The following is a 24,573-nucleotide window of genomic DNA, read 5'->3' as shown; positions in this document are numbered from 1 at the left end:
CTATTATCACTTTGACGATCGACAATGGCCGACAAGGAGGAGCAGGGAGGCGGAGAGCAGGATGATGTTTCTTTTCTCCGAACGGTTAGTTCAATTTTCTAAAATCAGGGGAAATGAAAGTAGATGTACTTTGAGAGAAAATGAAATAGTGACCGAATGGAACTGAAATTATGAACAAGTTACAAGAAACTCTTGAGTCAAGTCTGAAACTTTAAAAACCTATAATTTGAAAATTAATAAATTCTAGAAATTTTAGTTGAACTTTCACTTTAAACTTTTTTTAAAATATTCAAACTTTAAAACTATAACTACACCAGTCAGAAGAATTTTCAAATATCGTTATTTTAGGAATCTATTTGTACGTTTCTGTCTAGAAATGTATTTTTCGTAGCTGATAAAAGTGCAAAGTAGTTTTTGCCTAACAGAGCTGAACTCGCATAACCTGGAAAATAATTCAGTTCATCAAAATCAAAATGAAGCTTTACTACAAGAAACGAATTCTATTGAATGTTTCTCTCTCTCTCTCTCTCTCTCTCTCTCTCTCTCTCTCTCTCTCTCTCTCTCTCTCTCTCTCTCTCTCTCTCTCTCTCTCTCAATTTTTCGAAATGTGCAAAAAACTAGTATCGCTTTGCATAAACGACTAAGGGACCCCTCTCTCCGTAGTGTAAGTGCGCAATTGGCAAATCTCGTAAAAGAGCGACAAAGAGGAAGCTCTTGTTTTATTGTAACAAAGTCGTTTTGCTCTCTGTTTTCCTTCTGAGAAGTCTTCACACATTTCTAGTTCCTACCCCTATTTTCTAGAAAATCATATTAGTTTTTGGAGTGGAATTGACCTCTTTCGCACCAAATGAAAATGGCGTGAGAATTAGAAGAACCAAATGAATAAGAAATGAATTCAAATACTCTCTCTCTCCCTTTCTGGGTGCCATGAACCCCGTCTAATCCGTTGGTGAGATTCAAGATTCAAGAGACGAACAGCGCAGGCCGATTTGGCACATTTAATCAACACGTTTTTTTTTCTAGCTTGATGGTGTCGTATAGAGTGAGAGAGACAGAGAGTGAACGACAAAAAAAAGGAAAAAAGAGAGAAATATTTGGAGTGAGAGTTTTTTGTTTGGCAAAAGTACCTGCTCTCTTGGCAACCACATACATTCTGTTTTCCTCTTCCTTAGTTTTAATTCAATGGAAATTTCAGTAAAACAAAAAATTGGGAGCAACAGACACAACACGTTTTTTATGTCCGCTTTTGCATCCAGCTCATCTCGAATTTCTAGCGGGGACCAACATTTTTTTTTTCATTTGTACAAAGTAGGCTCAAGTCGCACGCACACGATAGAATTCGAGAGAAACACTTTCTTCTTTCTCATTCGATTTTTTGGTTTTATGACGATGAGAGGAGGACGATAGGAGTAAGATAAAGTAGTGGAAAGAAGAAGAAAAAAGAAGAAAATAATTGAAATTTGTGCATATATGAGTGGTGCCCAGGGTGGCGCTACTCTCACTCCTCTTCTTCGTTTCCTTCCCCTTCGACGCCACACATCTTTTCTTAAATGTATGAAACGAGAGAACTTGTTAAGAGTATGAGATATGGAGAAACTTAGAGAGCTGACACTTCTTTCCTAGACGTCGTGTTTCACTTCGTTTCGCTCCCACTCCGCCCTTTTACTTCTTGATTTGTTTCGTCTTTCCAATTTTTCTAGAATTAAAAGTCTCCAAGGTGTCATTCCACTTGCAGACGGATTCTAGATTCTTGCAAAGAAGACCCTAGAGACTTTCTCATTCATCTTCCAAATAACAATTTGTTTCTTTATCAATAAAAAAGGAAAAAGTTCTGAAAATGTTTCGAAAAGAAGCAAAAAGTACGCGGTTAACTCGAAAAAAGGCGAGCCCGTCGAATCCTATTCAGTTCCTTTCCGTCTCTTCTCTTCTTCCCCTTTGGCCTCGTTTTGTGCATTCATCTCCCGTCCGTCTTCCAACTTTTTGTCCTCTCCTACGCACATACAACCCATAAACGTATTTCTGGACACCCACCTCGGAATTAGCTCTTTCCGGGAGAAGAAAACATGTGTACCTTGAAGTTCTAGGCATCAGAATTATTGGGAATGATAGTCCTGGTTTCCAAATTTTAGAAATTTCGGGTTTGAATTTATTTTTCAGTTCTGTTTAGAGATTTTTTGTAATCTTGATCTTTATGAACTTGAGAATAGTTCCTAATCTTCAGATTCTGACTTAGAGACTTTGCACTTTTTCCCAGACTCTTGAAATTTTGATTCCCGAGATTTCATCACTTTCTCACTGCCATCGTCTGACTGAAAAGTACTTTTCCAGAATTCTCATCAGTCATAAAACTAGAATAATGTTCGGTCCTCTCAAACTAGAATAGACGTCATCCCGTAACACCGGAACACATCATTTTCTATTTATCTCTTGCCTAATATCCCCTTTTTAGTTTTTGAACATTCGAGCTCTGAAATTACAAATCAGAATTCATTTGGCAAGGTTTTATTTGTTGTTTCCTATTTCTCGAATCATCGAATCATATCAAATCAGACTCTGAGCCCAAGTTTTTGATTGATAAACGAAATTTGAAATCGGACAGGTATATGCCGACAGGAATTTGTGCAAATCGTACTTGCTAGATAGTGTTGATTACATGGAGTCACAGAATGATAGTGATCTCTCTTAGAAAACAAACAAGGCTCCTGCTTTTGCCGATTTGATCTCGCCTAGGCTTGCCCCCTCCCCCCAGTTTCCTTTTCTTTCCATTCACTGGATTTTGTGTTTATCACTTTTTAATCCGAAATTACATGTTGCACATCATCACGAATAAGTACTACATCCTAGTTTCATTCCGATATCTTTTCCTTTTTTGCATTTTTTCTCCCTAGAGAGACTATGTTATGTCGCCCATATGGCATTCTGCCGTCCCGGTCCCGCCTATTGTTTTTTCGTCGCTTCTTCCTCTTTTCTTCCTCCCTCACTATTCTGGTGACTCTTCAGTTTTCAGACAAAGAGACTCCACATTAGAAGTCTGCTCTAGGCAGCAAAACCATAGCATTCCTCGCCAAACACACTCAAAAACACAAATACAACTCAGTTATATTCATGTTCAGTGATATGATTAGTTACGGATATTAGTCTCCAAAGAAATGGATTTTGATTTCACGGATATATCGGATGAGGACCACAATTATGTTACGAAGGTTTGTGCAGGTTTTAGGTCAAAAAAAGCTAGGTTGCTTGAAAAAATGAAAAAACGAGAATTACAGTTTACTGTTTCCAGGGAGACATCGTCTGCCTCTCTTGCCTCACCTCACACAGTAAAGAAGGAGTTCAAGGGTCAGAAAGGTAAGTTGAAAACCTGCAGAATCAAATAGAAAATTTCAATTATTTCAGAGTCTGCTTGTGCACAGAAGGTTTTGGTAACCGGATGTGCACACTGGAAAACGTAGCGGACAAAGACATCCCTCCAGATATTGCAATGTGCATGCTCTACATTGATAACGCACTGTCGATGAGAGCATTGCAGGAAATGATGTCAGCAGATAGTGATCATGTAAGTGTTTTTGTTTTTTTAAATATTTGTTAGAAAAACAATATGTTTCTAGAAATCTGCGTCTGGTGCTGGAGGTCATAAAACACTTTTGTACGGACACGCGGTACAATTGAAACATGTGCAGAGTGAAATGTATCTAGCCTGCCTTTCTTCGTGCTCTTCCAACGATAAACTTGCTTTCGATGTAGGAGTACAAGAAACTAATGAAGGTTTGACTCAATCCGGAAATCTAAATTTAAGTCTGGAAGTATTGCAGGAGAAGCGTGTTGGTGGACCATTCATCCTGCTTCAAAACAGAGATCAGAAGGAGAAAAAGTGCGCGTCGGTGATGACGTCATTTTGGTTTCAGTGGCCACTGAAAGATATCTAGTAAGTCGTTTTTTTCTTGATTTAAACTGAATTGACGAAGGATTTCTCATTTTTATAGCATTTGAAAAAACGAAAAACAGAAAAAGAACAGGCAAGTATAATGTCGTTGTTATGTGATTGTAATGGAAATTTCATTTAGATTCTTTTTTCAAATCACATATACAACATTTATAAACTTTTCAGCACATGGCCTACAATAAAGGCTACATGGTGATTGCCTCCTTTCACCAAACTCTTTGGAACATTCAGTCTGTCAGTTCAGGAAGCATGAGAACTCGAAATATGGGTCAGTTAACAAAAATCAAGAAGAAAAGTATATAAAACTATGAAATTTAGGATTCCTCTTCGGAAATGATGTACTTCGGTTGTTTCATGGAAACGATGAATGCTTGACAATTCCTGAAAATTGGAGTGAGCATCCACAACACAAGTAGGTCATATTATTTTCGAAAGAGTAACTCACGTATGTTTTCAGCATGGTTATCTACGAAGGAGGTGCCGCAGTGACTCAAGCCAGATCGCTTTGGAGAGTAGAACTAGTACGAATGAAATGGCACGGAGCGCTAGTCGGATGGGAACAAGTATTCCGAATCAAGCACATCACATCTGGACGGTATCTCGGAGTTCTGGACAACGCCGTTCAGTTATATCACAAGGAAAAGGCTGATTTTGATCTGACAGCTTTTGTGATGTGTCAGAATAAAGATCCGAAGAAGCAGATGCTTGAAGAAAAAGAAGAGGAAGGAATGGGAACTGCCACGATAAGATATGGAGAGACCAATGCCTTCATTCAACACGTGAAAACTCAATTGTGGCTTTCTTATCAAACAACGGAAGTGACGAAGAAAGGACTCGGAAAAGTGGAAGAGAAGAAAGCAGTTGCATTGAAAGATGGACATATGGATGACTGTTACACGTTCTTTATGGCTCTAGAGGAGGAATCAAAATCTGCTAGAGTCATCAGAAAGTGTTCATCAGTTCTCAATAAATTCCTAAAAGGAATCGATGCATTACGGGAGCTAGGAAATCAATCACCTGACTGGACAAGAGTAGATCTTAATGAAGTATTAAAATTGATGGAAGATCTCATTGAATACTTTGCTCAACCACATGAAGAACAAGAATTTGAAGATAAACAGAATCATTTGAGAGCTCTCAGAAGTCGTCAAGATCTTTTCCAAGAGGAAGGAGTTCTCAATATGATTTTGGATACTATCGATAAGTTCTCTCAGATGGAAGCACTACCAGATTTTGCGGGATTAATTGGAGAGGAAACTCAAATCATGTGGGAACAAATCTCCACTTATCTGTATCTTCTGGTGGCTGCCATGATCAAGGGAAACCATTACAATTGTGCTCAATTCGCTTCAGCACAAAGACTTGACTGGCTCTTCGGAAGATTGAGTAATCCACAATCAGCAGAAGGAATTCTTGATGTACTGTATTGTGTACTAACTGAATCACCAGAAGCGTTGAATATGATCAATGAAGGACACATTCGATCTGTTATTTCATTGTTGGAGAAAGTGGGAAGAGATCCAAAAGTACTCGATGTGCTGTCTTCTCTTTGCGAAGGAAACGGAATGGCTGTTAGAAGTTCACAGAATCTCATCACACAATATCTTCTACCCGGAAAAGATCTTCTGTTACAAACATCAATGAGAGATCATGTATCGAGTATGATGCCAAATGTGATGCTTGGAGTTGTCGAAGGATCAGCTCTTTTCCGAAAATGGTACTTCGAAGCGGAAGTGGAACACATCGAAACGATGACCAAACAAGCTCCATATCTTCGTATTGGATGGGCCAACAGTGTTGGTTTCAAACCGTTTCCCGGATCTGGAGATAAGTGGGGATGCAATGGAGTTGGAGACGACTTTTACTCGTATGGTTTTGATGGGAAGTCGATGTTCTTCGGTGGAAAATCTAGAGTTGTTGGGCATAAACTTCTCGAGAAAGGCGATGTCATTGGATGCTCCATTGACTTGACTATTCCCGAAATCAGATTCAGTGTCAACGGAACATATATGAGTGGAACATTCAAGAAGTTCAATATCGATGGATACTTCTTCCCAGTTATGTCACTGTCTGCCAAAGTTTCCTGCCGATTCATTCTTGGTGGAAATCAAGGAAGACTGAGATACGGACCACCAACTGGATTTTCTGCAGTGGTCGAAGCAGTTAATGGAGAGTTGGGTATCTCGGATTGTCTATCGTTCGGTGATTTAGGAAAAAATATTTTCTGTGGTCCACAAACGATTTTCAACAATTTGGAGCCATTCATTCCTACTCCAATCGACGTTTCGACTACCCAATTGACGCATCATGCAATCGAAAAACACCATAGTTACGCAGAAAATCTTCATGAACTTTGGGCGATGCGAAAAATTGAACTTGGATGGTCTTACGGGGAGAATAGATCGGAAACTTCGAGAAAACATCCATGTCTCACTAAATTCGAACTGCTACCAGAAACAGAGAAGAAGTACAATATCATGCTTGCATTGACCACAATGAAAACAATCGAAGCTCTTGGATACCATCTTATTACTGATGATCCACCATGCAGACTGAGAGCAGTTCGATTGGGTCCCAACTTCCAACAACCAAATGGATACAAACCAGGACCATTGGACACTCACGAGATTACACTCCCAGCTGAGCTCCAACCACTCACTGAAGCACTCGCAAGGAATACTCACAACGTATGGGCAAAGGAGAAGATCAAGAGAGGATGGACATTTGGATTGAGTGAACATGTGGATGCAACACAGAAAAGATCTCCACATCTTGTCCCTTATGAACAGGTTGATGAGAGAATCAAGCAAGCGAACAGAGAATCTGCTGCTGAAAATATCAAAGCTCTACAGTTATTCGGTATTTTTTTGGAGCCACCAGCACACGAACATGATGAAATTGCTGAGAAGGAGTTGAGAGCAAGAAAAGACAATACCAGAACTTACCGTGCAGAAGCCACGTATGCAGTCAACGGTGGAAAATGGTATTTTGAATTTGAAATTTTGACTGCTGGTTTCATGAAGATTGGATGGATGGACATCGGATCAACTCCAGAAATTCAACTTGGTGCAGATGATCGAAGTTATGCTTTTGACGGATATCTCGGAAGAAAATGGCATCAAGGAGCAGAAACATACGGAAAAGAATGGAAGATTGGAGATGTTGTTGGATGTTTCCTGGACTTGAACGACCGTACCATCAGTTTCTCACTCAACGGAGAGCTTCTTCTTGACCCATCTGGCTCCGAAATGGCATTCGACAATGTTGTTTGTGGGGATGGTCTTGTTCCCGCAATGACACTTGGAAGTGGTCAGAGAGGTCGACTCAACTTTGGACAACAATCAAACTCGCTGAAGTTTTTCACCACGTGTGGTCTCCAAGAAGGTTATGAGCCATTTTGTGTCAATATGTATAGAACAATGCCGATGTGGTTTGCAAAGCAACTACCGAGATTTGAGGATATCTCTACATTGAAATCTGGATCAATTCTGGAAGTTTCAAGATTTCCCGCTACTGGAAACAGTCCACCATGTTTGAAGATTCTTCAGAAAGTAACAATTTCGGAAGGAGGTCCATCTGAGAAAGCGAAAATGGAATACATCCGTTTATCACTTCCAGTGAAATGCAATGATACTTTTGTGAAAAACAAGTGAGTTTTATGATTTGGACTAGTATCAAGTTTGATAGTTTTCAGAGACAAAGAAGCGATTCGTCGTCAGTTACAAGATTATAAGGAACGCTCCCAATCAGTTGTCAGTCAAATTCGTGCTCCTACAATTCCAAAAGAATTTGACGACAATAAAGAGAAGAAGGGATTCTTGAGAAGCATGCTTGGATCTAAGGATTCTCATGAATCAGATGACGACCGAAGATCTCGAACAACTTCAAAACAGCCGAGTATGGAAGGAGATGAACCGCCAGCAGTTAGGTATGTTATCACTTTTTATTGTTTTGTTGTTCTCTTTTATTTTTCAATTAGAAGTGAGTTTCGAGTGGTTTTTCTTCCTTTTATAATTTAACTAATACAACACCATTGACTTCTAATGTGAAATCCTCTTTTTCCTCCTTGAAAGCTTCCTCTGAGAGGCTTCTACGCTGATATGAACGTGATAGTATTCCTGCGTTCTACTCTTTTCCTTGTATTGTTTTTAGTTTCGAATCCTTCTCTCTCTTATCTCATCCCGAATAATTCATTTATCAATTCATCTCTATCGCTTAATTCATTTATTTTTTCTCCCAAATGAGACTTAGGTGTTACAGTCAACGTCGGCGTGTTCTAACCCTAATGAACTTTGGTATGTATTCGTTCGATGAATCAATTCTGACGTGGTTGCACGTCAACGAAGAGGATAATCACAAATGGCAGGACGTGTTGAGGTGTTTGAAAAGTTCGAGAATGTCCTTTTAGTATTATTATCTTTGGTTCTTTGCCTGATACTACCACTGTCTTGCATGTCCAAACCGCACGCACTTACTGATTGCAAACTTCTTTGTTTTTCTTCTTCTGAAACCAAACAAAACTCAATGTAAAAATCAAACTTTCTTCTTGTATTTTCCAGTAGAGCTTCTCCGCTTTCTGTACTTCAAGCACATCTGATTCTTCAGTTTTGAGTGTCCCTTACCTAAATGATATCCATTTTCAGACGAAGTCTCCTGGAACTTCCACACGAAGAACGTCAAATCGCTGAAGATCATTTGAGAGATATGAGTGATCGACATGCTGAAAAACCAAAGAAAGGAGGTCTTCTCAGCAGACTTCGAGACTCGAGTAACACCAGAAAGAAGTAATTAAATCTGTAGAATAGCATAGTTGTCTAACTGAAATAACTCACAGTTTCAGAGATAGTGATAGAAGGAAAGAGGATAAGGCTGCCGCATTGAGACAAATGAAAAGTAATTCAAGAAGTTTTGATGCTGGAAGTCTTGATACGTCAACTCTTCCAACTGGTCAAAAGGATGTACTGGGTTGGTCCTTTACTTCAACTTGTTTTTTGAGTTTTGAATTACAATGTAGATAAATCACTTCACTATTTGGTTTTGTCACTTCACATACACATATTAGTCTATTAGATCACCTCTTAGTAGTAGATTTGAATTCAGAAGAAGAATCAGAAGAGCAGGATCCCATTTGGGTTCTGCAAGATCAATTTCACGAGGAAGACACGGTGTCCGGTGAGCAGAAAACAGAAAACGCATCAACCAACAGCCTCTCCTTTCTGGCATCTGTTAAAACTCTCATTATAATCTATTCCCTATTTTCTCAACTGTCTCCTCTCTTTCACTGCAGCATGGTACTCGCATATCATACATTTTCCAACTCCCCAATACTCTAATAGCTCGAAAAATTAAATAAATTGAATCAATCAATTATTTTTCAGCCTCTAGCGAGATGCCTCTATCCGGACCAGGAAGACAGTTGACTATCAAAAGAGGATCGATCAAGAAGAATAAGAAGGGAAAGAAGGTTTCAGTTGAGATGTAGTTTCACATTTTAACTTTTATGAAATTCAGGGAGAGCATGCATTGGAAAAGATTGAAAGAGAAAAAAAAGGATCAATCATCCCACCAGAAGCTCAAATGGATGTTCTTCAAGTTGGAGATGGTCCAGCTCTTATTGCTCTCAAAGATAAAGTTGATGAATACTACTACGGACTTAGAATCTTTCCTGGACAAGATCCATCTCAAGTTTGGGTTGGATGGGTGACCACTCAATATCACTACTACAATCTTAACTTTGATGGAAGTCAAGGAGTAAGAAAATGTAGATTCTCTGAAGCTGATCATCATGGAACTACTGTCGATAGGTGAGTATTTTTAATTCGAAATTTCCTCTGAAGCTATCATTTTCAGTGTGCAATCACAAAATTGTTATATGGTGAATGTTTCTGAACTGCTTGCAACTACTCCAGATGTAGCCAACACCAAAGTTTCTGGAACTCTGATCGGTTGTATCATTGATACATCAATTGGAGAATTAAGTTTCCAAGTTGGAACAACTGATACTGGAATCAAGTTCAAACTGGAGCCAGGAGCAATGTTGTTCCCAGCTGCGTTTGTAACTCCAACTGCAACTGAAGTCGTTCAATTCGAGCTTGGAAGAGTAAAATTCACATTTCCATTGTCTGCAGCTATGTTCAAGTCCTGCGAAAAATCATTGGTTCCATTCTGTCCTCCACGATTGACTGTTGAACAAATCGAGTCAATATACTGGGCACGTGTGCCTAATGAAACACTCAGGACAACTGCATTGAAACTATCAGAAGTCAGAGGTAAGAACTGAAAAAGAACAAAAATGATCTGCCCCATGCCAGGCTCGAACTGGCGACCTTGGCATACCCTATAGACTATAAGTACCACGCGCTAACCGACTGCGCCAATGGGGCTTGGTCTGCAGTTGACGGAATACACATCTTGTTGGTAGAGGAAAAGAGAACATAAAGAATTACTGAGCGAGAGAATAAGAGAATAGCAGATGAAAGATCAATAAAAAAGAAGAGAATTAGAGTATGGAGAAGAGGGGGAGGTGAGAGGTGAGAGGGGAGAGAGGTAGCTCGTTGTTGTCCAGTTAGTGTTGTGGGAAGAGAAGAGGGGGGAGGCAGGTGGTGGCCGCCAGATGGTGGCCTCTTCTTGGTGGACACCACAATCATTTTCAATTACAGGATGGTCGGTTCTTTGCAACGACCCGGTTCGAATCATGTCGGTGTACATTCCGGAGAAAGACCAGTCACTTGACATACTGGAAATGATTGAAATGCCTGATATGCTGGAATTCCATCGACAAACTTTGAATCTTTACTGCAAATTAGCCAGTCATGGAAATCATAAAGTAGCTCACACATTATGTCAACATATTGATGAAGATCAGATTATGTATGCAATCAAATCGCATTGTGAGTACACGAGAAAAATAAAAAATTTGTGAAGCAAAGATGATTTTCAGACTTGTCTGGTCCAATGCGTCAAGGATTCCATGATTTGTTAATTGGTCTTCATTTAATGAGTCACACAGCAGCCAGAAACAGTATGGCGAAAGAATATGTGATTCCACTGGTTCCACAGCTTCAGATAAAGAATGTACTTGATCCGGACAGTGAATCCAGGTGACAATAGCTCAGAAATAATCGTTTATTTCATTGTAAGCTTTCAGATATCCACAAATAACTGGACAATCTGTTTCGATGTTATCCCAAATGGCATCCGAACCAGTCAAGAAACATATCTCTAGAGAAGAAGAAATGAAGCTCCTCCCACCATCAGTTGATTTCGAAGCGTTGAAAAAACATGTAATGGAATCACTTCAATCAGCCACTCATCATGCTGTAATGAACTGTAGAGATCTGATTGGAGGAGATAATACTAATCATTTCGAACCACTCTTCAAATTATTCGATCAACTTCTAGTCATAGGATTGATCAATGATGAAGAGCTTGAATGTCTTCTCCGTCTGATTCATCCACAAGCATTCGATGAAAGTTATGAGAACGGAACTACACAGAAAGGACTCACCCAACTGGAACTCGCTGAGCCAGTCAAGCTTCAACTCGTGAGCATTCTTGACCATCTTTGTGATATTCAACTTCGTTATCGTATTGAATCACTTGTGGCATTCACTGAAGGCTTCGTAGGAGAATTACAATCAGATCAATGTAAAAGATATATGGAGATCAAGCAAACTGACATGCCACCAGCGGAAGCTGCGAAGAAAACGAAAGAATTCAGATGTCCCCCGAAAGAACAAATGTTCCGTTTGTTGATGTGTAAGGTGAAGGAGGAAAGAGATCCAGAGATCATGGAAGAGGATGTCGATGTTGATCAATGTCCAATGGCTGAAGGTCTACAGCAACAATTGAGAGATTTCTGTGAACTGTTGGTTGCAAAAATTGGAAATGCAAAGGAAGGAGATTCAGAAGAGCAGCTAGCGTTGATTGAGTCGGAAGAAGGATCTTGGGTTGATTCATTTGCAAGAATTGTCGTCAAAGTGCCACCTCCACTGCAAGAAGAAGGAATGGAAATGCAGAAAAAGGGAACCCAAAACTTCAGAGAAATCATTGTAACAATGCTTCGGGAATGGGCGCAAGCTGATTTCATCGAGAGCAAAGATTTGATCAGATGCATGTTCAAACTTCTTCTCCGTCAATATTCTGGAATCAGAGAGATCAGAGATGCCATGTCACAGGCATATGTATTCCATGAGAGAAATGCGGAAGACGTAACAGATTTCATCGTGTATCTCATTCAAATCCGTGAACTTCTTACTGTACAATTCGAGCATACTGAGGAAGCGATTCTCAAGAGAGGACTCTGGAAGTTGATGAACAACAGAATCTTCTTCCAGCATCCAGATCTGATGAGACTTTTGTCCGTTCATGAAAATGTAATGTCTATCATGATGAACATTTTGACAGCTCAACAAGGAACAGTAGAGCATGAGGGAGATGAAGTCAAAGAGAAAGCACCAATCAAAGATGCGTCTGAAATGGTTGTTGCTTGTTCAAGATTCCTCTGTTATTTCTGTAGAACTTCTCGTCAAAATCAGAAAGCAATGTTTGAACATCTTTCGTTCCTTCTCGATAATGCAACCATGCTTCTCGCCAGACCATCATTAAGAGGATCCGTTCCACTTGATGTTGCTTACTCATCATTCATGGATAACAATGAGTTGGCACTTGCTCTGAAAGAAGAAGAACTAGACAAAGTAGCCGTCTATCTATCCAGATGTGGACTACAACCAAACTCAGAACTCATCACAAAAGGATATCCAGATATTGGATGGGACCCAGTTGAAGGAGAAAGATACATCGACTTCCTTAGATTCTGTGTATGGATCAATGGAGAAAACGTTGAAGAAAATGCTAATCTTGTAATCCGATTGTTGATTCGTAGACCAGAATGTCTCGGAGTTGCGCTGAAAGGAGAAGGACAAGGACTGTTCTCAGCATTTAAAGAGGCTATTGCTCTATCCGAAGACATTCGACTTCTGGAAAATGACTCTCATCCTGCGATGCTCACATCAGGATTATTGGGAGAGAATCCAACTTATCCATCGAAAGAAATCGAAGGAGAAGACTACATTGACTTGGGAGCAGCTACTCTTGATTTCTACTCTAGCTTGGTTGACTTGCTAGCTAAATGTGCTCCAGATCCAATGGCTATTCAGGTAAGAAATGTTAAGAAAGTTTGGCTTAATGATGTTTACTTTTAGGCTGGAAAAGGAGACTCACTTCGTGCTCGTGCGATTCTGAGATCTCTGATTTCTCTGGACGACCTTGGTCAGATCTTGGCTCTTCGTTTCACGATTCCAAACTTGGCTGCTCCATCAATTGAAGGTTTGATTTTTGTTTCAAAAGTGTTTCATTCCACGTCATTGTCCCAAAAGTGTCTAACCATCACGTCTTCTGTCCTGTTACAGCTGTCCGTCGTGCTAACGCCGTTCAGGCATCTCACACCCAAAAAGCCGTAATGGCACACACGTTTGCTATGGTTGCTTCACTGGCGTCTGAAGTATCCAACACCCGTCGATCCCAAACGTTTACCTCTGGTGCCAACCTTGCAAGAAGAGGGTTTGAACTAATAATCACTTGTTTTCTCTTTCTAACCCACTTCAATCCCTTTCCAGATTGCCGTGTGTAGAGGAAGTAGATACTGATGACTCGAAATCATCTGATTATGCATCGGTACACACGTCATTTTCAAGTGGAAATGAATTATTCGTACCGAAATCGGAGAAGGAAAAAGCTGAACTTCAGTTATTGAATGAGAAGAAATATCCAATTGTTCAAAGAAGAAGATCCAGCAGATACAATCCGATTGACAGTGAGATTTTGAATAGTGAAATTGTGTTGCATGAGTCGTGGTTTTGTGAATATTTCCCCCAAAGTGATCGGATCGAAAAACCTTTATTTTCAGACACAGGACCACTGCCAGGTCTTCTTCCAAACCACAAGGGATCAGTTCTACTTTTCTTGGATCGTGTTTATGGAATAGATCAACAAGACATGCTCTTCCATTTCCTCGAGCAATCATTCCTGCCAGATCTTCGTGCTGCCACAATGATGGATTCACCACGTGCTCTCGAATCAGACACAGCTCTTGCCCTCAATCGTTATCTCTGCAATTCAGTTCTCCCACTTCTCACTAATCATTCCCATTTCTTCTCTGATGCAGAACATCATTCTGCTCTTTTGGATGCCACTCTTCATACTGTATACAGAATGAATAGATTGAAGTCGTTGACCAAGAATCAGAGAGATGCAGTTTCCGACTTTTTGGTTGCCATCACAAGAGAATTACCACCAGCAATGATGATCAAGTTGTTGAAGAAAGTTATCAATGACATCTTGACAATGAACGATATGAATGTTCTTGTTCCACTTCGTCTTATCACTCTTCATTATGAAAGATGCGGAAAATATTATGGATCAGGAAACCATTATGGAGTTGCCAGCGAACAAGAGAAACGTCTTTCTATGCTTTTGTTTGATGCTATCTTTGACACTCTTGGCAGCAGACCATACGATCCAGAACTCTTCGGAAAGGCTCTTCCATGTATGACAGCTATTGGATCCGCTATTTCTCCAGACTACACTCTTACCAGTGGACTTGAAGATGTTAGAAATAAGGTTAGTAAAATTAAAATGAATATCGCTAGTTTTCAAAATAATTTTTTTTAGAAACGAGAAGAAGAAGAAGGTGCTTGGATCCCACGAACCGTCGATGTCTCCCGTTGTGAAATTGCAAGAGATCTTGAGAAGATGACTGAACTCTTCGCAGAACACTTCCATGACTCCTGGGCGAGCAGAAAGCTCGAAAAGGGATGGGTGCACGGAGATCTTTATTCAAGAGCCAATGCCACTCATCCACGTCTCAAACCGTTTTCATTGCTTAAGGACTTCGAGAAATCTTTCTACAAAGAGAGATGTTCCGAGTGTCTGAGAGCATTGATGGCTTGGAATTACAAATTTGAGATGATTGACAGAGATGCCAATGATAGAGCGTCCGCTGCTCGTGCAATCTCAGGGACTTCCATTTCCAACTTTTCTCCAAAACCAATTGATTTGAGTTCAATGACTCTTGAGAAAGATATGGTTAATGCTGCGGAGAAAATGGCCGAACATTCTCATCTGATTTGGGCGAAAAAGATTATGAACGATCTGAATTCCAAGGGAGGATTCATGCCAATTCCTCTAGTTCCATGGGATTTGCTCACTGATTTTGAAAGGAGAAAAGACAGATTCCGAGCGTCGGAGATTCTCAAGTTCTTGCAATACCACGGATATCATGTTGAGTGGTAAGTATAAATTTTTTACTTGCTATATTTTTATTGTGATTTTTTCAGTCCAAAAGACGAACAATCGCAAAATGATCGAATGAAGAGTGAAGGTGAAAGAACGTCAGTTGAAAAGAGATTCGCATACAATCTCCTCGAGAAACTCATCACGTATCTGGAGCAAGCCAGTCTGAAAATGAAATCAGTGAAACCATCTCAAGAGTTGACAAGGAGAAACTCGTTCAAGAGGGAGGGACAAGACGTGAAATTCTTCGAGAAGGTCGTTCTTCCATTGATGCATGCTTATTTCAATGCTCACAAGAGTTACTTCTTGGAAGGATCTTCGATTGTGCAGACTGGAACTGCCAGTAACAAGGAAAAGGAAATGGTTGCAAAGTAGGTTCCCTTTTTTTAAATAGATTTACTATTAGTAATGTTACTTTTCCAGCTTGTTCTGTCGTTTGGCTGCATTACTCCGTATCAAGAACCGAGCATTCGGAAGTGTTGCAAAAATCACTGTGAAATGTCTTCAAGGTCTCACACAAGCCCTTGACTTAAGGTAACAACAAAAATAGTATCTATTCAAATGCTGTTATTTTCAGAACTCTGGTCAAAGTGAACTCAGATATTGTCCGTACATCTCTTCTCACATTCTTCAACAACTGTGCAGATGATTTGTATGCAGCTGTCAATGAGCTCAAGGTAAGTCCCCTCTAGCGCTCGATGTAATTTTTTATGAGTTGAAACTAACAGAAGTATATCTACTATTCTGAAATCGAACAATATGATGTAGGTGGAAAACTGTTGTAAAACCATTGTGATCGTATTTTTATGTTTATCATCGTTATGCAGTCGTTATTATAAATACTCAAGTGTCTGTTTCAGGACGGAGGTCAATACTCATTGATCAGAGGACAAGCTCTGAAGTCATGGAACTCTTTCGAGTTTGCCAATCAAATGATTGTTCCAGTGCTGACCACAATGTTCGCTCATTTGGCTAGAAATCATTTTGGAACTGATCTTCTTTGTAAGTCTAGGGAATCTATTCTCCAAGTTATTCATTCTATAATTTACAGTAGATGACATTCAAGCCGCTTGCTATAAAATCCTCGATTCTTTGTACATGGTCACTGGATTGAGCAGCTCTATTTCTCACAGAAAGAGTATTGCTGGTGAAAGTGAGAAGTGAGTTTTATTCGCGATTTGGAATTTCTCATATCGAATGTTTATGTATTTCAGACATCGTCCTGGACTTGGTCAGTGTCTTGCTGCATTTGCGTCTTGCTTCCCAGTCGCTTTCCTCGAACCAGAATTCAACAAGAGCAACAAGTTCTCAGTTTTGGCAAAGTCTCAAGATCAATCCGTTCAAGTTCAAGAAATGCTTCAAAACCTCTCGACTCACATCCCACATCTCGAAAAACTGTTAACAGATCTTGAAACAGTTGCAAATAACAACACGATGTATTCGGATGTTCCAAATGTCTACGATGTTGATCTTCCACTTATGTGCTCTTACATGGCACATTGGTTCAGTGTCGGACCGGAAGGAAAGAGAGATAAAGACGACCAGAGAGCTAGTGTTGTTCAGACAACCAGTGTCAGTTGTGATCATATCAATCGGATTTTCAATGCACTTCTGAAAATGATCAGGAATCATGTTGGAATTGAGAACGCCCCATGGCTTTGCAGAGTTAACTGTAAGAATAACTATTTCCCTCCATGAATAACTAATCACTAATTTTCAGTCTTTGCTGTACAAATCATCCAAAATGTCACCTCGGATCCGGTCCGCGAATTCGTTCTTCCTATTGCTGAAAGATTGAGAAGAATGAGTGAAAAGGCTTATAAAGAAGAGGAGCATATGAGAACACATCCAGATGATGCAGATGAAGGAACTGTTGCAGAGGTACTTATATCATAATCTCATGTTCTCTTACCTTCCATAACTACTTTCAGGACAACGCTCGTCTCGTCCGTGACACATATGCATTCTTCCCTATCCTCATGAAATACACCGACTTGCATCGTGCTCAATGGCTCAAATCACCAACTTGGGAGACCGATGGAGTCTATGAGAATGTCGCAGTCATCTTCAGAATCTGGAGTCAAAGTCAACATTTCAAACGTGAAGAGCTCAATTATGTTGCACAGTTTGAAGAAGATGCAGCGGCGATGGGTGGAGGAGACATGAAAACTGGAAAAGCAGCGATTGCAGAAAGAAAGAAAAAGAGGAGAGAAGGACAGGTTAGTGAGGGCAGAAAAATATTGATTCGAAAAAAAAACTAAAAGTGAAAGAATTTGAAAAATAAAACTGAAACCAATACAGGATAAAATGAAAGAGTATTTCGACAGAAACGGAAGACCAATCGTAAGTTTTGAGTACTCGAAAACTTTTTGTTGAGCAACCGAATATGTTGTGCCGTCGTCGTTCATTTCAATCATTCAGTTGACCATTCTTCATTTTCATTTCAATTATTTTGAAACTCGCTGAAGGCAGAAATATATGCTGAGCATGCTCCGCCCAATTCTTTCCTCTTCTTTCCTATCTATGTGATTGATATAATTTGAACTAATTTAGAGCTGATAAATTGTGCTCTGTTTCAGATCAAGAAAGATAAACATGCAGCAAGTATTGTGATCGCATGTCTCAAAAGATTGCTTCCAGTTGGGTTGAATGTCTTTGGAGGAAGGTAATTCCGCATTTTCCAATTCTATTAGCCTACTAAAAATTATAGAGAACTGGATATCGTTCAACAGTCCAAAGAAAAATTCATCCAGAAAGAGACCGAAGAAAAGATCCGTGAATTCATCAAAGGACTATTGGAAATCCCTGTGAAAACAGATCCAACCGACAAGAATGCTTGGCAACTGTCTCTCTACCGTAAAATTGGTATTATTCTGAAAATCTTCACCAGATCATTCTTAAAAACTCATCAAATTTACAGGAAAATCTCAAATGCGCGGAAAAGATGAAATGTCACAAGAAGCAGTGATTGAGAAGATCTTTAATATGGGACAAGTCAGCGCTATTCTCCACACGGTTAGTCGTTTTTTTTTAGCTTTACTTTCAACTATAAACTAGCCGCTTTGCCGTCCTCGTTTTTCCGTTCTGTGTCTATTTGTCCATGTGTCCGTCCAATTTCAGATAACTCGAACCAAGGATCGACGTCGCCGTGCTCATCACAGATGGAAGGTATTGTGTTGTTTTATTTTTAGTTTTCTAACTTGAAATATTTGATTTTCGTATCTAATACTTGTAATTTTGTTCAGTTTAATCGAAAACAGCATCTCACTCAAAAGAACAATTCGGACGTAAGTTTTATTGCAGACTTGACTTCTATAACTTTTCTGTCAAATTTCTCTCAATTCTATGTTCTACAACTCTATCGCCAACTTTCCCTTTTCTATGTCGTTGTCAATATTTTTGTCATGTTTCTATTTTATTCTAGACGGAGCATCCCCAAATGCAATTGTCTCAAGCATGGAAAAAAGTGGTGTCAACGCAGAGAAAACGTGCCGTTGTCGCGTGTTTCCGCATGGTTCCATTGTACGGAATACCGAGGTAAGCATCAGAAAACTTCTGGAACGATGAGTGATGATAATTGCACGATGTGTGTTCCATGTTTAGTTGTGGTGTGTCGTTTTGTTGTCAGGTCAGAAGGACGGCAAGCTAAAGAGAGAAAGATTTCTGATTTCTATGGGGAGTTGAGTCTCATAATTTGTTTTCGTTAGATGACTTCTCGAATGGAGAAGGAAGACATTTGGAAGAAAGTGCTTACATTGCAAAGAAAACGAATGGCTATTTCTCTCATCACCGCTTCTCATTTGTACAAGACTGAACTGTAAGTTTCTTATTCTTACTCACCAAATCTCAGGTCGACTACTTATTTGTGTATCGTGCTGCAGAAGTCTTCATCATCCTGTTGGAATTTTCAAAATTCTTACATTAGTCTTAGAATGAAATCAAAATTTGGTGATTGGGATAGAGCCTCTACTAACTTACTAGGATATTCCAACCGGTTCTAATCAACAGGTCAACTCAACAACACTTCTAATAACATTCTCAATTCGGGGTAGATAATAACTTAAGATGATTATTACAGACATCGGGGTATCAACTTCTTCCTTCCGGCTTTTTCAAGACTCTGGCTGGAAGAGGAGGATGTTGGGCAAGATCAATTGATTGCTGACATTTGCGTAAGTTTCATAAAAGTTGTCACACCTTCAAATTATTAATTTTTTCAGTCTGGAGTTGAAGAGGAAGAAGGTCCAAGAATTGAGATCATTATGGAAGAAGGTGTTCCGATTGTAGCAAGTTCCGAAGAAACAAAGGAGAAAGAAACAAATCCAGATCCTCTGAAACAACTGATTCGTTGCTTCCAAAGAGCTGCTACAAGTGAAGAAACAGCTGCATCTGCAATCCACGAAGATAGTCTATACATTAGATTTGCTGATGTGATGGCCAAGTCAATTCACATTGAGGAAGAAGATGGAGATGATGGAGATGAGGGTGAGATTGATCAGGCTGCCAAAGAAGAACAATCACAAGCACTTCGTGGTGAGCAAGCTGTTTTGGCTAGCCGTGGAGCTGCTATCATGTGTCTTATGTATTTATCTGCTTCTGGTGGAGAACCAAATGAAATGGTTGCACAGACGCTTCAGTTAGGAATCCATCTTCTCAGTGGAGGAAATGTGGAGATTCAGAAGGTGATTGAATGCTAACAGATCAACTTAAAGACCAGAGTAATTTTAGATGCTCATTGAATATCTTCAACTCAAAAAAGATGTCAGATTTTTCACTTCGATGGCTGGTCTCATGAATAAGTGTTCTGTTCTCAACTTGGAAATGTTTGAAAGACAAATTAAGGTATCTCATCAGACGCTAGTCTTGTGTTTGATTTCGGTTGCATTTGATAACCTCTAATATGATTCTCCACAGAAATTACCATGGATGCCTTTTTTAATCCATAGATTTGTTTGACCTCCCCCCTTCTAACCCCTAAACCATTTTGCAGAACGTTGACGCCCATGGCGCAAACGCACTGCTCTTACGTCACCTCTCCTCCAAAATTCGACATCGTTCGCGACAAGATCGTCAGGGCGCACAGGTTTTGAGCCCGCACCTTTTTATTTATTCGCCTTCCCTTCCCTTTCATCTGTCTTTTTGCCTGCATTGCTTGGAATCTTTTTCTTTTCGAATTGAGATTTACTAGTGATATGAAACAAAAACTCTTCGAGATTTCTGGCCGCTGCTCTTTCTCCACTTTCGTCATTTCTTGCCTTGAAATTCTGGAATGCGTGTTTTTCTCATATAGTAACAATAACTAACATCGAGTGGTTTCCTTTTTGAATGATTGTTTTGTATTTGGCTGAAAATGAGATAAGAGATGGATGGCTTCATTTCTTGAAGAGCACTTTTTTATCTTTTATTTTCAGGCCGAAGGACTCGGAATGGGAGCTGAACTTGCGTCTGGAGACAACCAGAACTTGAACGATGCAGACTTCACTTGCTCACTTTTCCGTTTCTTGCAACTTACTTGCGAAGGACACAATCTTGGTGAAGACTTTTTCATTTGCATTTCGAATTTCCAATTCCTTTTTCAGAATTCCAAAACTACCTTCGCACACAGCCTGGACACACAACAAGTGTCAATTTGATCAACTGTACTGTCGATTATCTTCTTCGTCTCCAGGAATCTGTCATGGATTTCTATTGGCATTATTCCAGTAAAGAAGTGATTGATGAAGGAGGAAAAGAGTACTTCCTTCGTGCAATTCAAGTTTGTAGTCAAGTCTTCAACACTCTCACGGAATCGATTCAGGTGAGAATTCTTAAATTTTTTGGTTACAATCTCAAACATTTTTCAGGGACCATGTGTTGGTAACCAGATGACATTAGCCAACTCTCGTCTCTGGGATGCTATCAACGGATTCTTCTTCTTGTTTGCTCACATGATGGAGAAATTGTATAAGAACTCGACTCAACTCGAACTTCTTCGTGAATTCCTCAACTTGCAAAAAGATATGATTGTTCTCATGCTTTCTATGCTTGAAGGAAACGTTTTGAACGGATCAATTGGTAAACAGATGGTGGATGCACTCGTTGAATCTCAACCATCTGTTGAAAAGATCTTGAAGTTCTCTGATATGTTCTTGAAATTGAAGGACTTGACAACATCTCAAGCCTTCCAAGATTTCGATACCAATCAAGATGGATGGATTAGTCCGAAAGAATTCCAACGTGCGATGGAAAGTCAGAAGATGTACACAGTGGAGGATATAACTTATCTGATGATGTGTACAGATGTTAACAATGATGGAAAAGTAGACTACATGGAATTCACAGAACGATTCCACAATCCTGCAAGAGACATTGGTTTCAACTTGGCTGTGTTACTCGTGAATCTGAAAGAACACATCACAAATGATCCGAGACTTGAGAAAATTATCGAGAAGGCTCAGACACTGCTGGAATATTTTGATCCATTCCTCGGTAGAATTGAGATTATGGGATCATCGAAAAGAGTTGAGAAGATCTATTTTGAAATCCAAGAATCTTGGTTGGAACAATGGGGAAAACAACAAATTAGGGATTCGAAGAACTCTTTCCTCTTCAATGTACTGCAAGATGATGGTGGAGATCAAGGAAAATTGGAAGCTTTCATCAACTTCTGTGAAGATACTATCTTTGAAATGCAACATGCCGCCGCTATCTCATCTGGAGACAGTGATACAAAAATGGAAAGAGCAATCAAACAGAGAGATTACTTCTTGCAACAAACAACTGCTTCAGAGTAAGTTTCAGAAACATCTTTAACATCTTTACATTTTCATTTTCAGTCAAATCTCGGAGACCTTCAAGAGCGGATACAACTACGGTATCACAGCTGCTTCTGCTCTCAGTCCACAAAACATCTCTACGACAATGAAAAACGTCACCACATCTGTCAGACAAATGACATGGACCCAGCTGCTTTACTCCATCGTTATTCTTATCATCAGAGCAGGATTGGCTATTGGATGGGGAGCATATCTCCTCCTGATGACGATCTTCCGATTCGCTTACTTCTTGACAACATCATCTGAAGAAGAAGAATCTGCTAAACATGATAATGCAAAGGAGCAAACTAAGATGAACCATGAGTAAGAGTATTCTGATAGTTTCATTCTTACAGTTTTCATTTTTCAGCCATGCAACATTTAGTCCTCCAATCGTACAAGACTTCCATCACTCTCATGTTGGAGTAGATGCATTTGGAGTGGGAATGAACGCAGATCATTTGAATGTGAACTCTCTACCAGACTTTGTTCCGCCTCCAAGACCCGAAACACCTGAAACTGTGCTGCCAGAAGAGGAGAAACTACTCAATCAAGATATTCCATCGCCAACTTCTCCTGCAGCAGCTAGCAAGGCGCCAAGTATTTATGAATCGATTGGGGCACCTCAAATGGTTCAATTGCAATCAGAAGCAGACTTCCAACAAGGGCAATACGAACCAAAGATTGCTGAATCTAACTCGACGAAGACCAGAGGATCGATTCTTGTTAGTTTCTAATCTGATTTACTAGAATATAACCTATCTTTTACAGAACATGCTTGCCCGAAATTTCAAAACCATCGAGAAGATTACCCTTTACTTGGCCTTCTTCATCAACGTCATTCTACTTTTCCATCGTGTGGATATCTCCCATACAGAAAACCGTGAGTGAAAATATATTTTCAAAATTAATTAACAAAAGTTACTTTGTTTCAGAGGAGGCAGCGTCGGAAGGAGACGACGATGAAGAAGCTGTCGAATCAATTTTCATCACTGGAATGCAATTCCCATACGTGGAATATGAGATCACTGGATGGATGTTAGCACAAATTCTCTATTGGATTAGTGTACTCCATTTATCAACATCATTCGCTCTACTGGTTTCATTCTATCAACTGAAAATTCCACTTATCACTTTCAAACGTGAAAAGGAAATTGCCAGAAAGCTGATGTTCGATGGATGTTGGATAACTGAAGAAGATTCTGAAGAACTTGGAATTGTGGACACTTTTATGTGGTATTTGGATAGAATTGTCATCTCTGCCAAATCATTCCCAATGATGTATTGGGACAAGTTTGTCCGCAGGAAGACCAGATCAAAGTTCAAGGATCAAGTCGATGAGGAAACGCTTACATCAATTTTAGGAGAGGAGAAGATGTCGACTGATTCCAGCTACGATTACAGATATTCGTGTTGGTTGTGGCTTGGAGTCATTTTAACCAACGGACAGTTCTTATATCGAGTCGGATATCTCCTCTGCTCTGCTTGTGGAGTCTTCGTGTCACCATTCTTCTACGCCTTCCATCTCGTTGACGTCGTGCTCTCTTTCCCTATGTTAAAGGCTATTCTTCAATCAGTTACCCACAATTTGCAACAACTTATTCTCACCATCATGATGACACTTGTAGTCGTATATCTTTACACTGTCATCGCCTTCAACTTTTTCCGTAAATTCTACGTGCAAGAAGGAGAAGATGGCGAAGAGCCAGATCGGAAATGTCACAATATGCTCACTTGTTTCATCTACCATTTCTATGCCGGAGTGCGTTCCGGAGGAGGTATTGGAGATGAGCTCGAGAGTCCATACGGAGACGATTTGGAGTATCCAAGAATGTTCTATGACATCTCATTCTTCTTCTTCGTCATTATTATTCTTCTCGCTATCATGCAGGGTAAGTTGCAAAGTAGATATTGTGACTTTTGGTTTCCCCTTTTCATATCCAAAGTTCCATTACTTTTTGATGAATTACTTCCGGTTTAGAACACTGTTATCACCACGGAAACTTTGATTTTTTGAGCGAACCCAACAAAAAAAACTTTATGACAATCTAGTCTCTCTAAAAAGGGGTCTTATCAATAACAGAAACTAAAAGTCAGAGTGATAGAAAATGATGTAACATTCCATTATTCTCCCCGGAACCATCGAGAACAATGTGTTGCAGGTTTGATCATTGACGCTTTCGGAGAGCTTCGTGACCAACAAGAATCTGCTACTGAGAAGCTCGAGTCATCATGTTTCATTTGCGATATCGGAAAAGAAACATTCGATCGGATGCCTCGTGGTTTCGAAATTCACACCACCAAAGAGCATAACTTTGCCAACTATTTGTAAGCCACATTTCAATCTACTGTAGTTTTCACAAAACTCATCACTTCCAGGTTCTTCCTACAACACCTGGTTAACAAAGACGAAACGGAATACACCGGTCAGGAGACGTACGTTCGTGAGAAGTACGATAACCGGGATTGGGATTTCTTCCCAGTCGGAGAGTGTTTCGTCAAGCAGTACGAAGACCAGTTACTGCAATCATAAACATCTTTCAC

General features: G+C 39.8%; 1 protein-coding gene across 1 annotated transcript; it reads left to right on the top strand.

Moving 5' to 3' along the window:
- Positions 1 to 24: 24 nt before the first annotated feature.
- GCK72_018015 (uncharacterized protein) lies at positions 25 to 24,562 on the top strand (the record flags this gene model as incomplete). Its single annotated transcript, XM_053732350.1, has 52 exons — positions 25 to 84; positions 3,284 to 3,348; positions 3,397 to 3,556; positions 3,609 to 3,765; positions 3,813 to 3,925; positions 4,109 to 4,211; positions 4,262 to 4,355; positions 4,401 to 7,592; positions 7,638 to 7,871; positions 8,204 to 8,320; positions 8,587 to 8,727; positions 8,778 to 8,908; positions 9,044 to 9,115; positions 9,322 to 9,407; positions 9,455 to 9,747; positions 9,794 to 10,212; positions 10,603 to 10,833; positions 10,884 to 11,043; positions 11,091 to 13,101; positions 13,147 to 13,270; positions 13,354 to 13,504; positions 13,561 to 13,757; positions 13,851 to 14,563; positions 14,615 to 15,231; positions 15,280 to 15,606; positions 15,659 to 15,769; positions 15,813 to 15,912; positions 15,964 to 15,999; positions 16,096 to 16,237; positions 16,287 to 16,395; positions 16,450 to 16,907; positions 16,956 to 17,116; positions 17,167 to 17,454; positions 17,537 to 17,578; positions 17,815 to 17,900; positions 17,946 to 18,100; positions 18,156 to 18,250; positions 18,356 to 18,403; positions 18,943 to 19,052; positions 19,314 to 19,407; positions 19,456 to 19,917; positions 19,964 to 20,077; positions 20,226 to 20,318; positions 20,647 to 20,767; positions 20,815 to 21,032; positions 21,079 to 22,004; positions 22,051 to 22,353; positions 22,400 to 22,754; positions 22,801 to 22,912; positions 22,965 to 23,921; positions 24,192 to 24,357; positions 24,409 to 24,562. 52 exons carry the CDS (start codon positions 25 to 27, stop codon positions 24,560 to 24,562), a joined length of 15,984 nt encoding a protein of 5,327 aa, XP_053581263.1.
- Positions 24,563 to 24,573: the final 11 nt, after the last annotated feature.

The sequence above is a fragment of the Caenorhabditis remanei genome, chromosome V (genome assembly GCF_010183535.1).
Source record: "Caenorhabditis remanei strain PX506 chromosome V, whole genome shotgun sequence".
NCBI lineage: Eukaryota > Metazoa > Nematoda > Chromadorea > Rhabditida > Rhabditidae > Caenorhabditis > Caenorhabditis remanei.
This window is presented reverse-complemented; position numbering and strand designations above follow the sequence as displayed.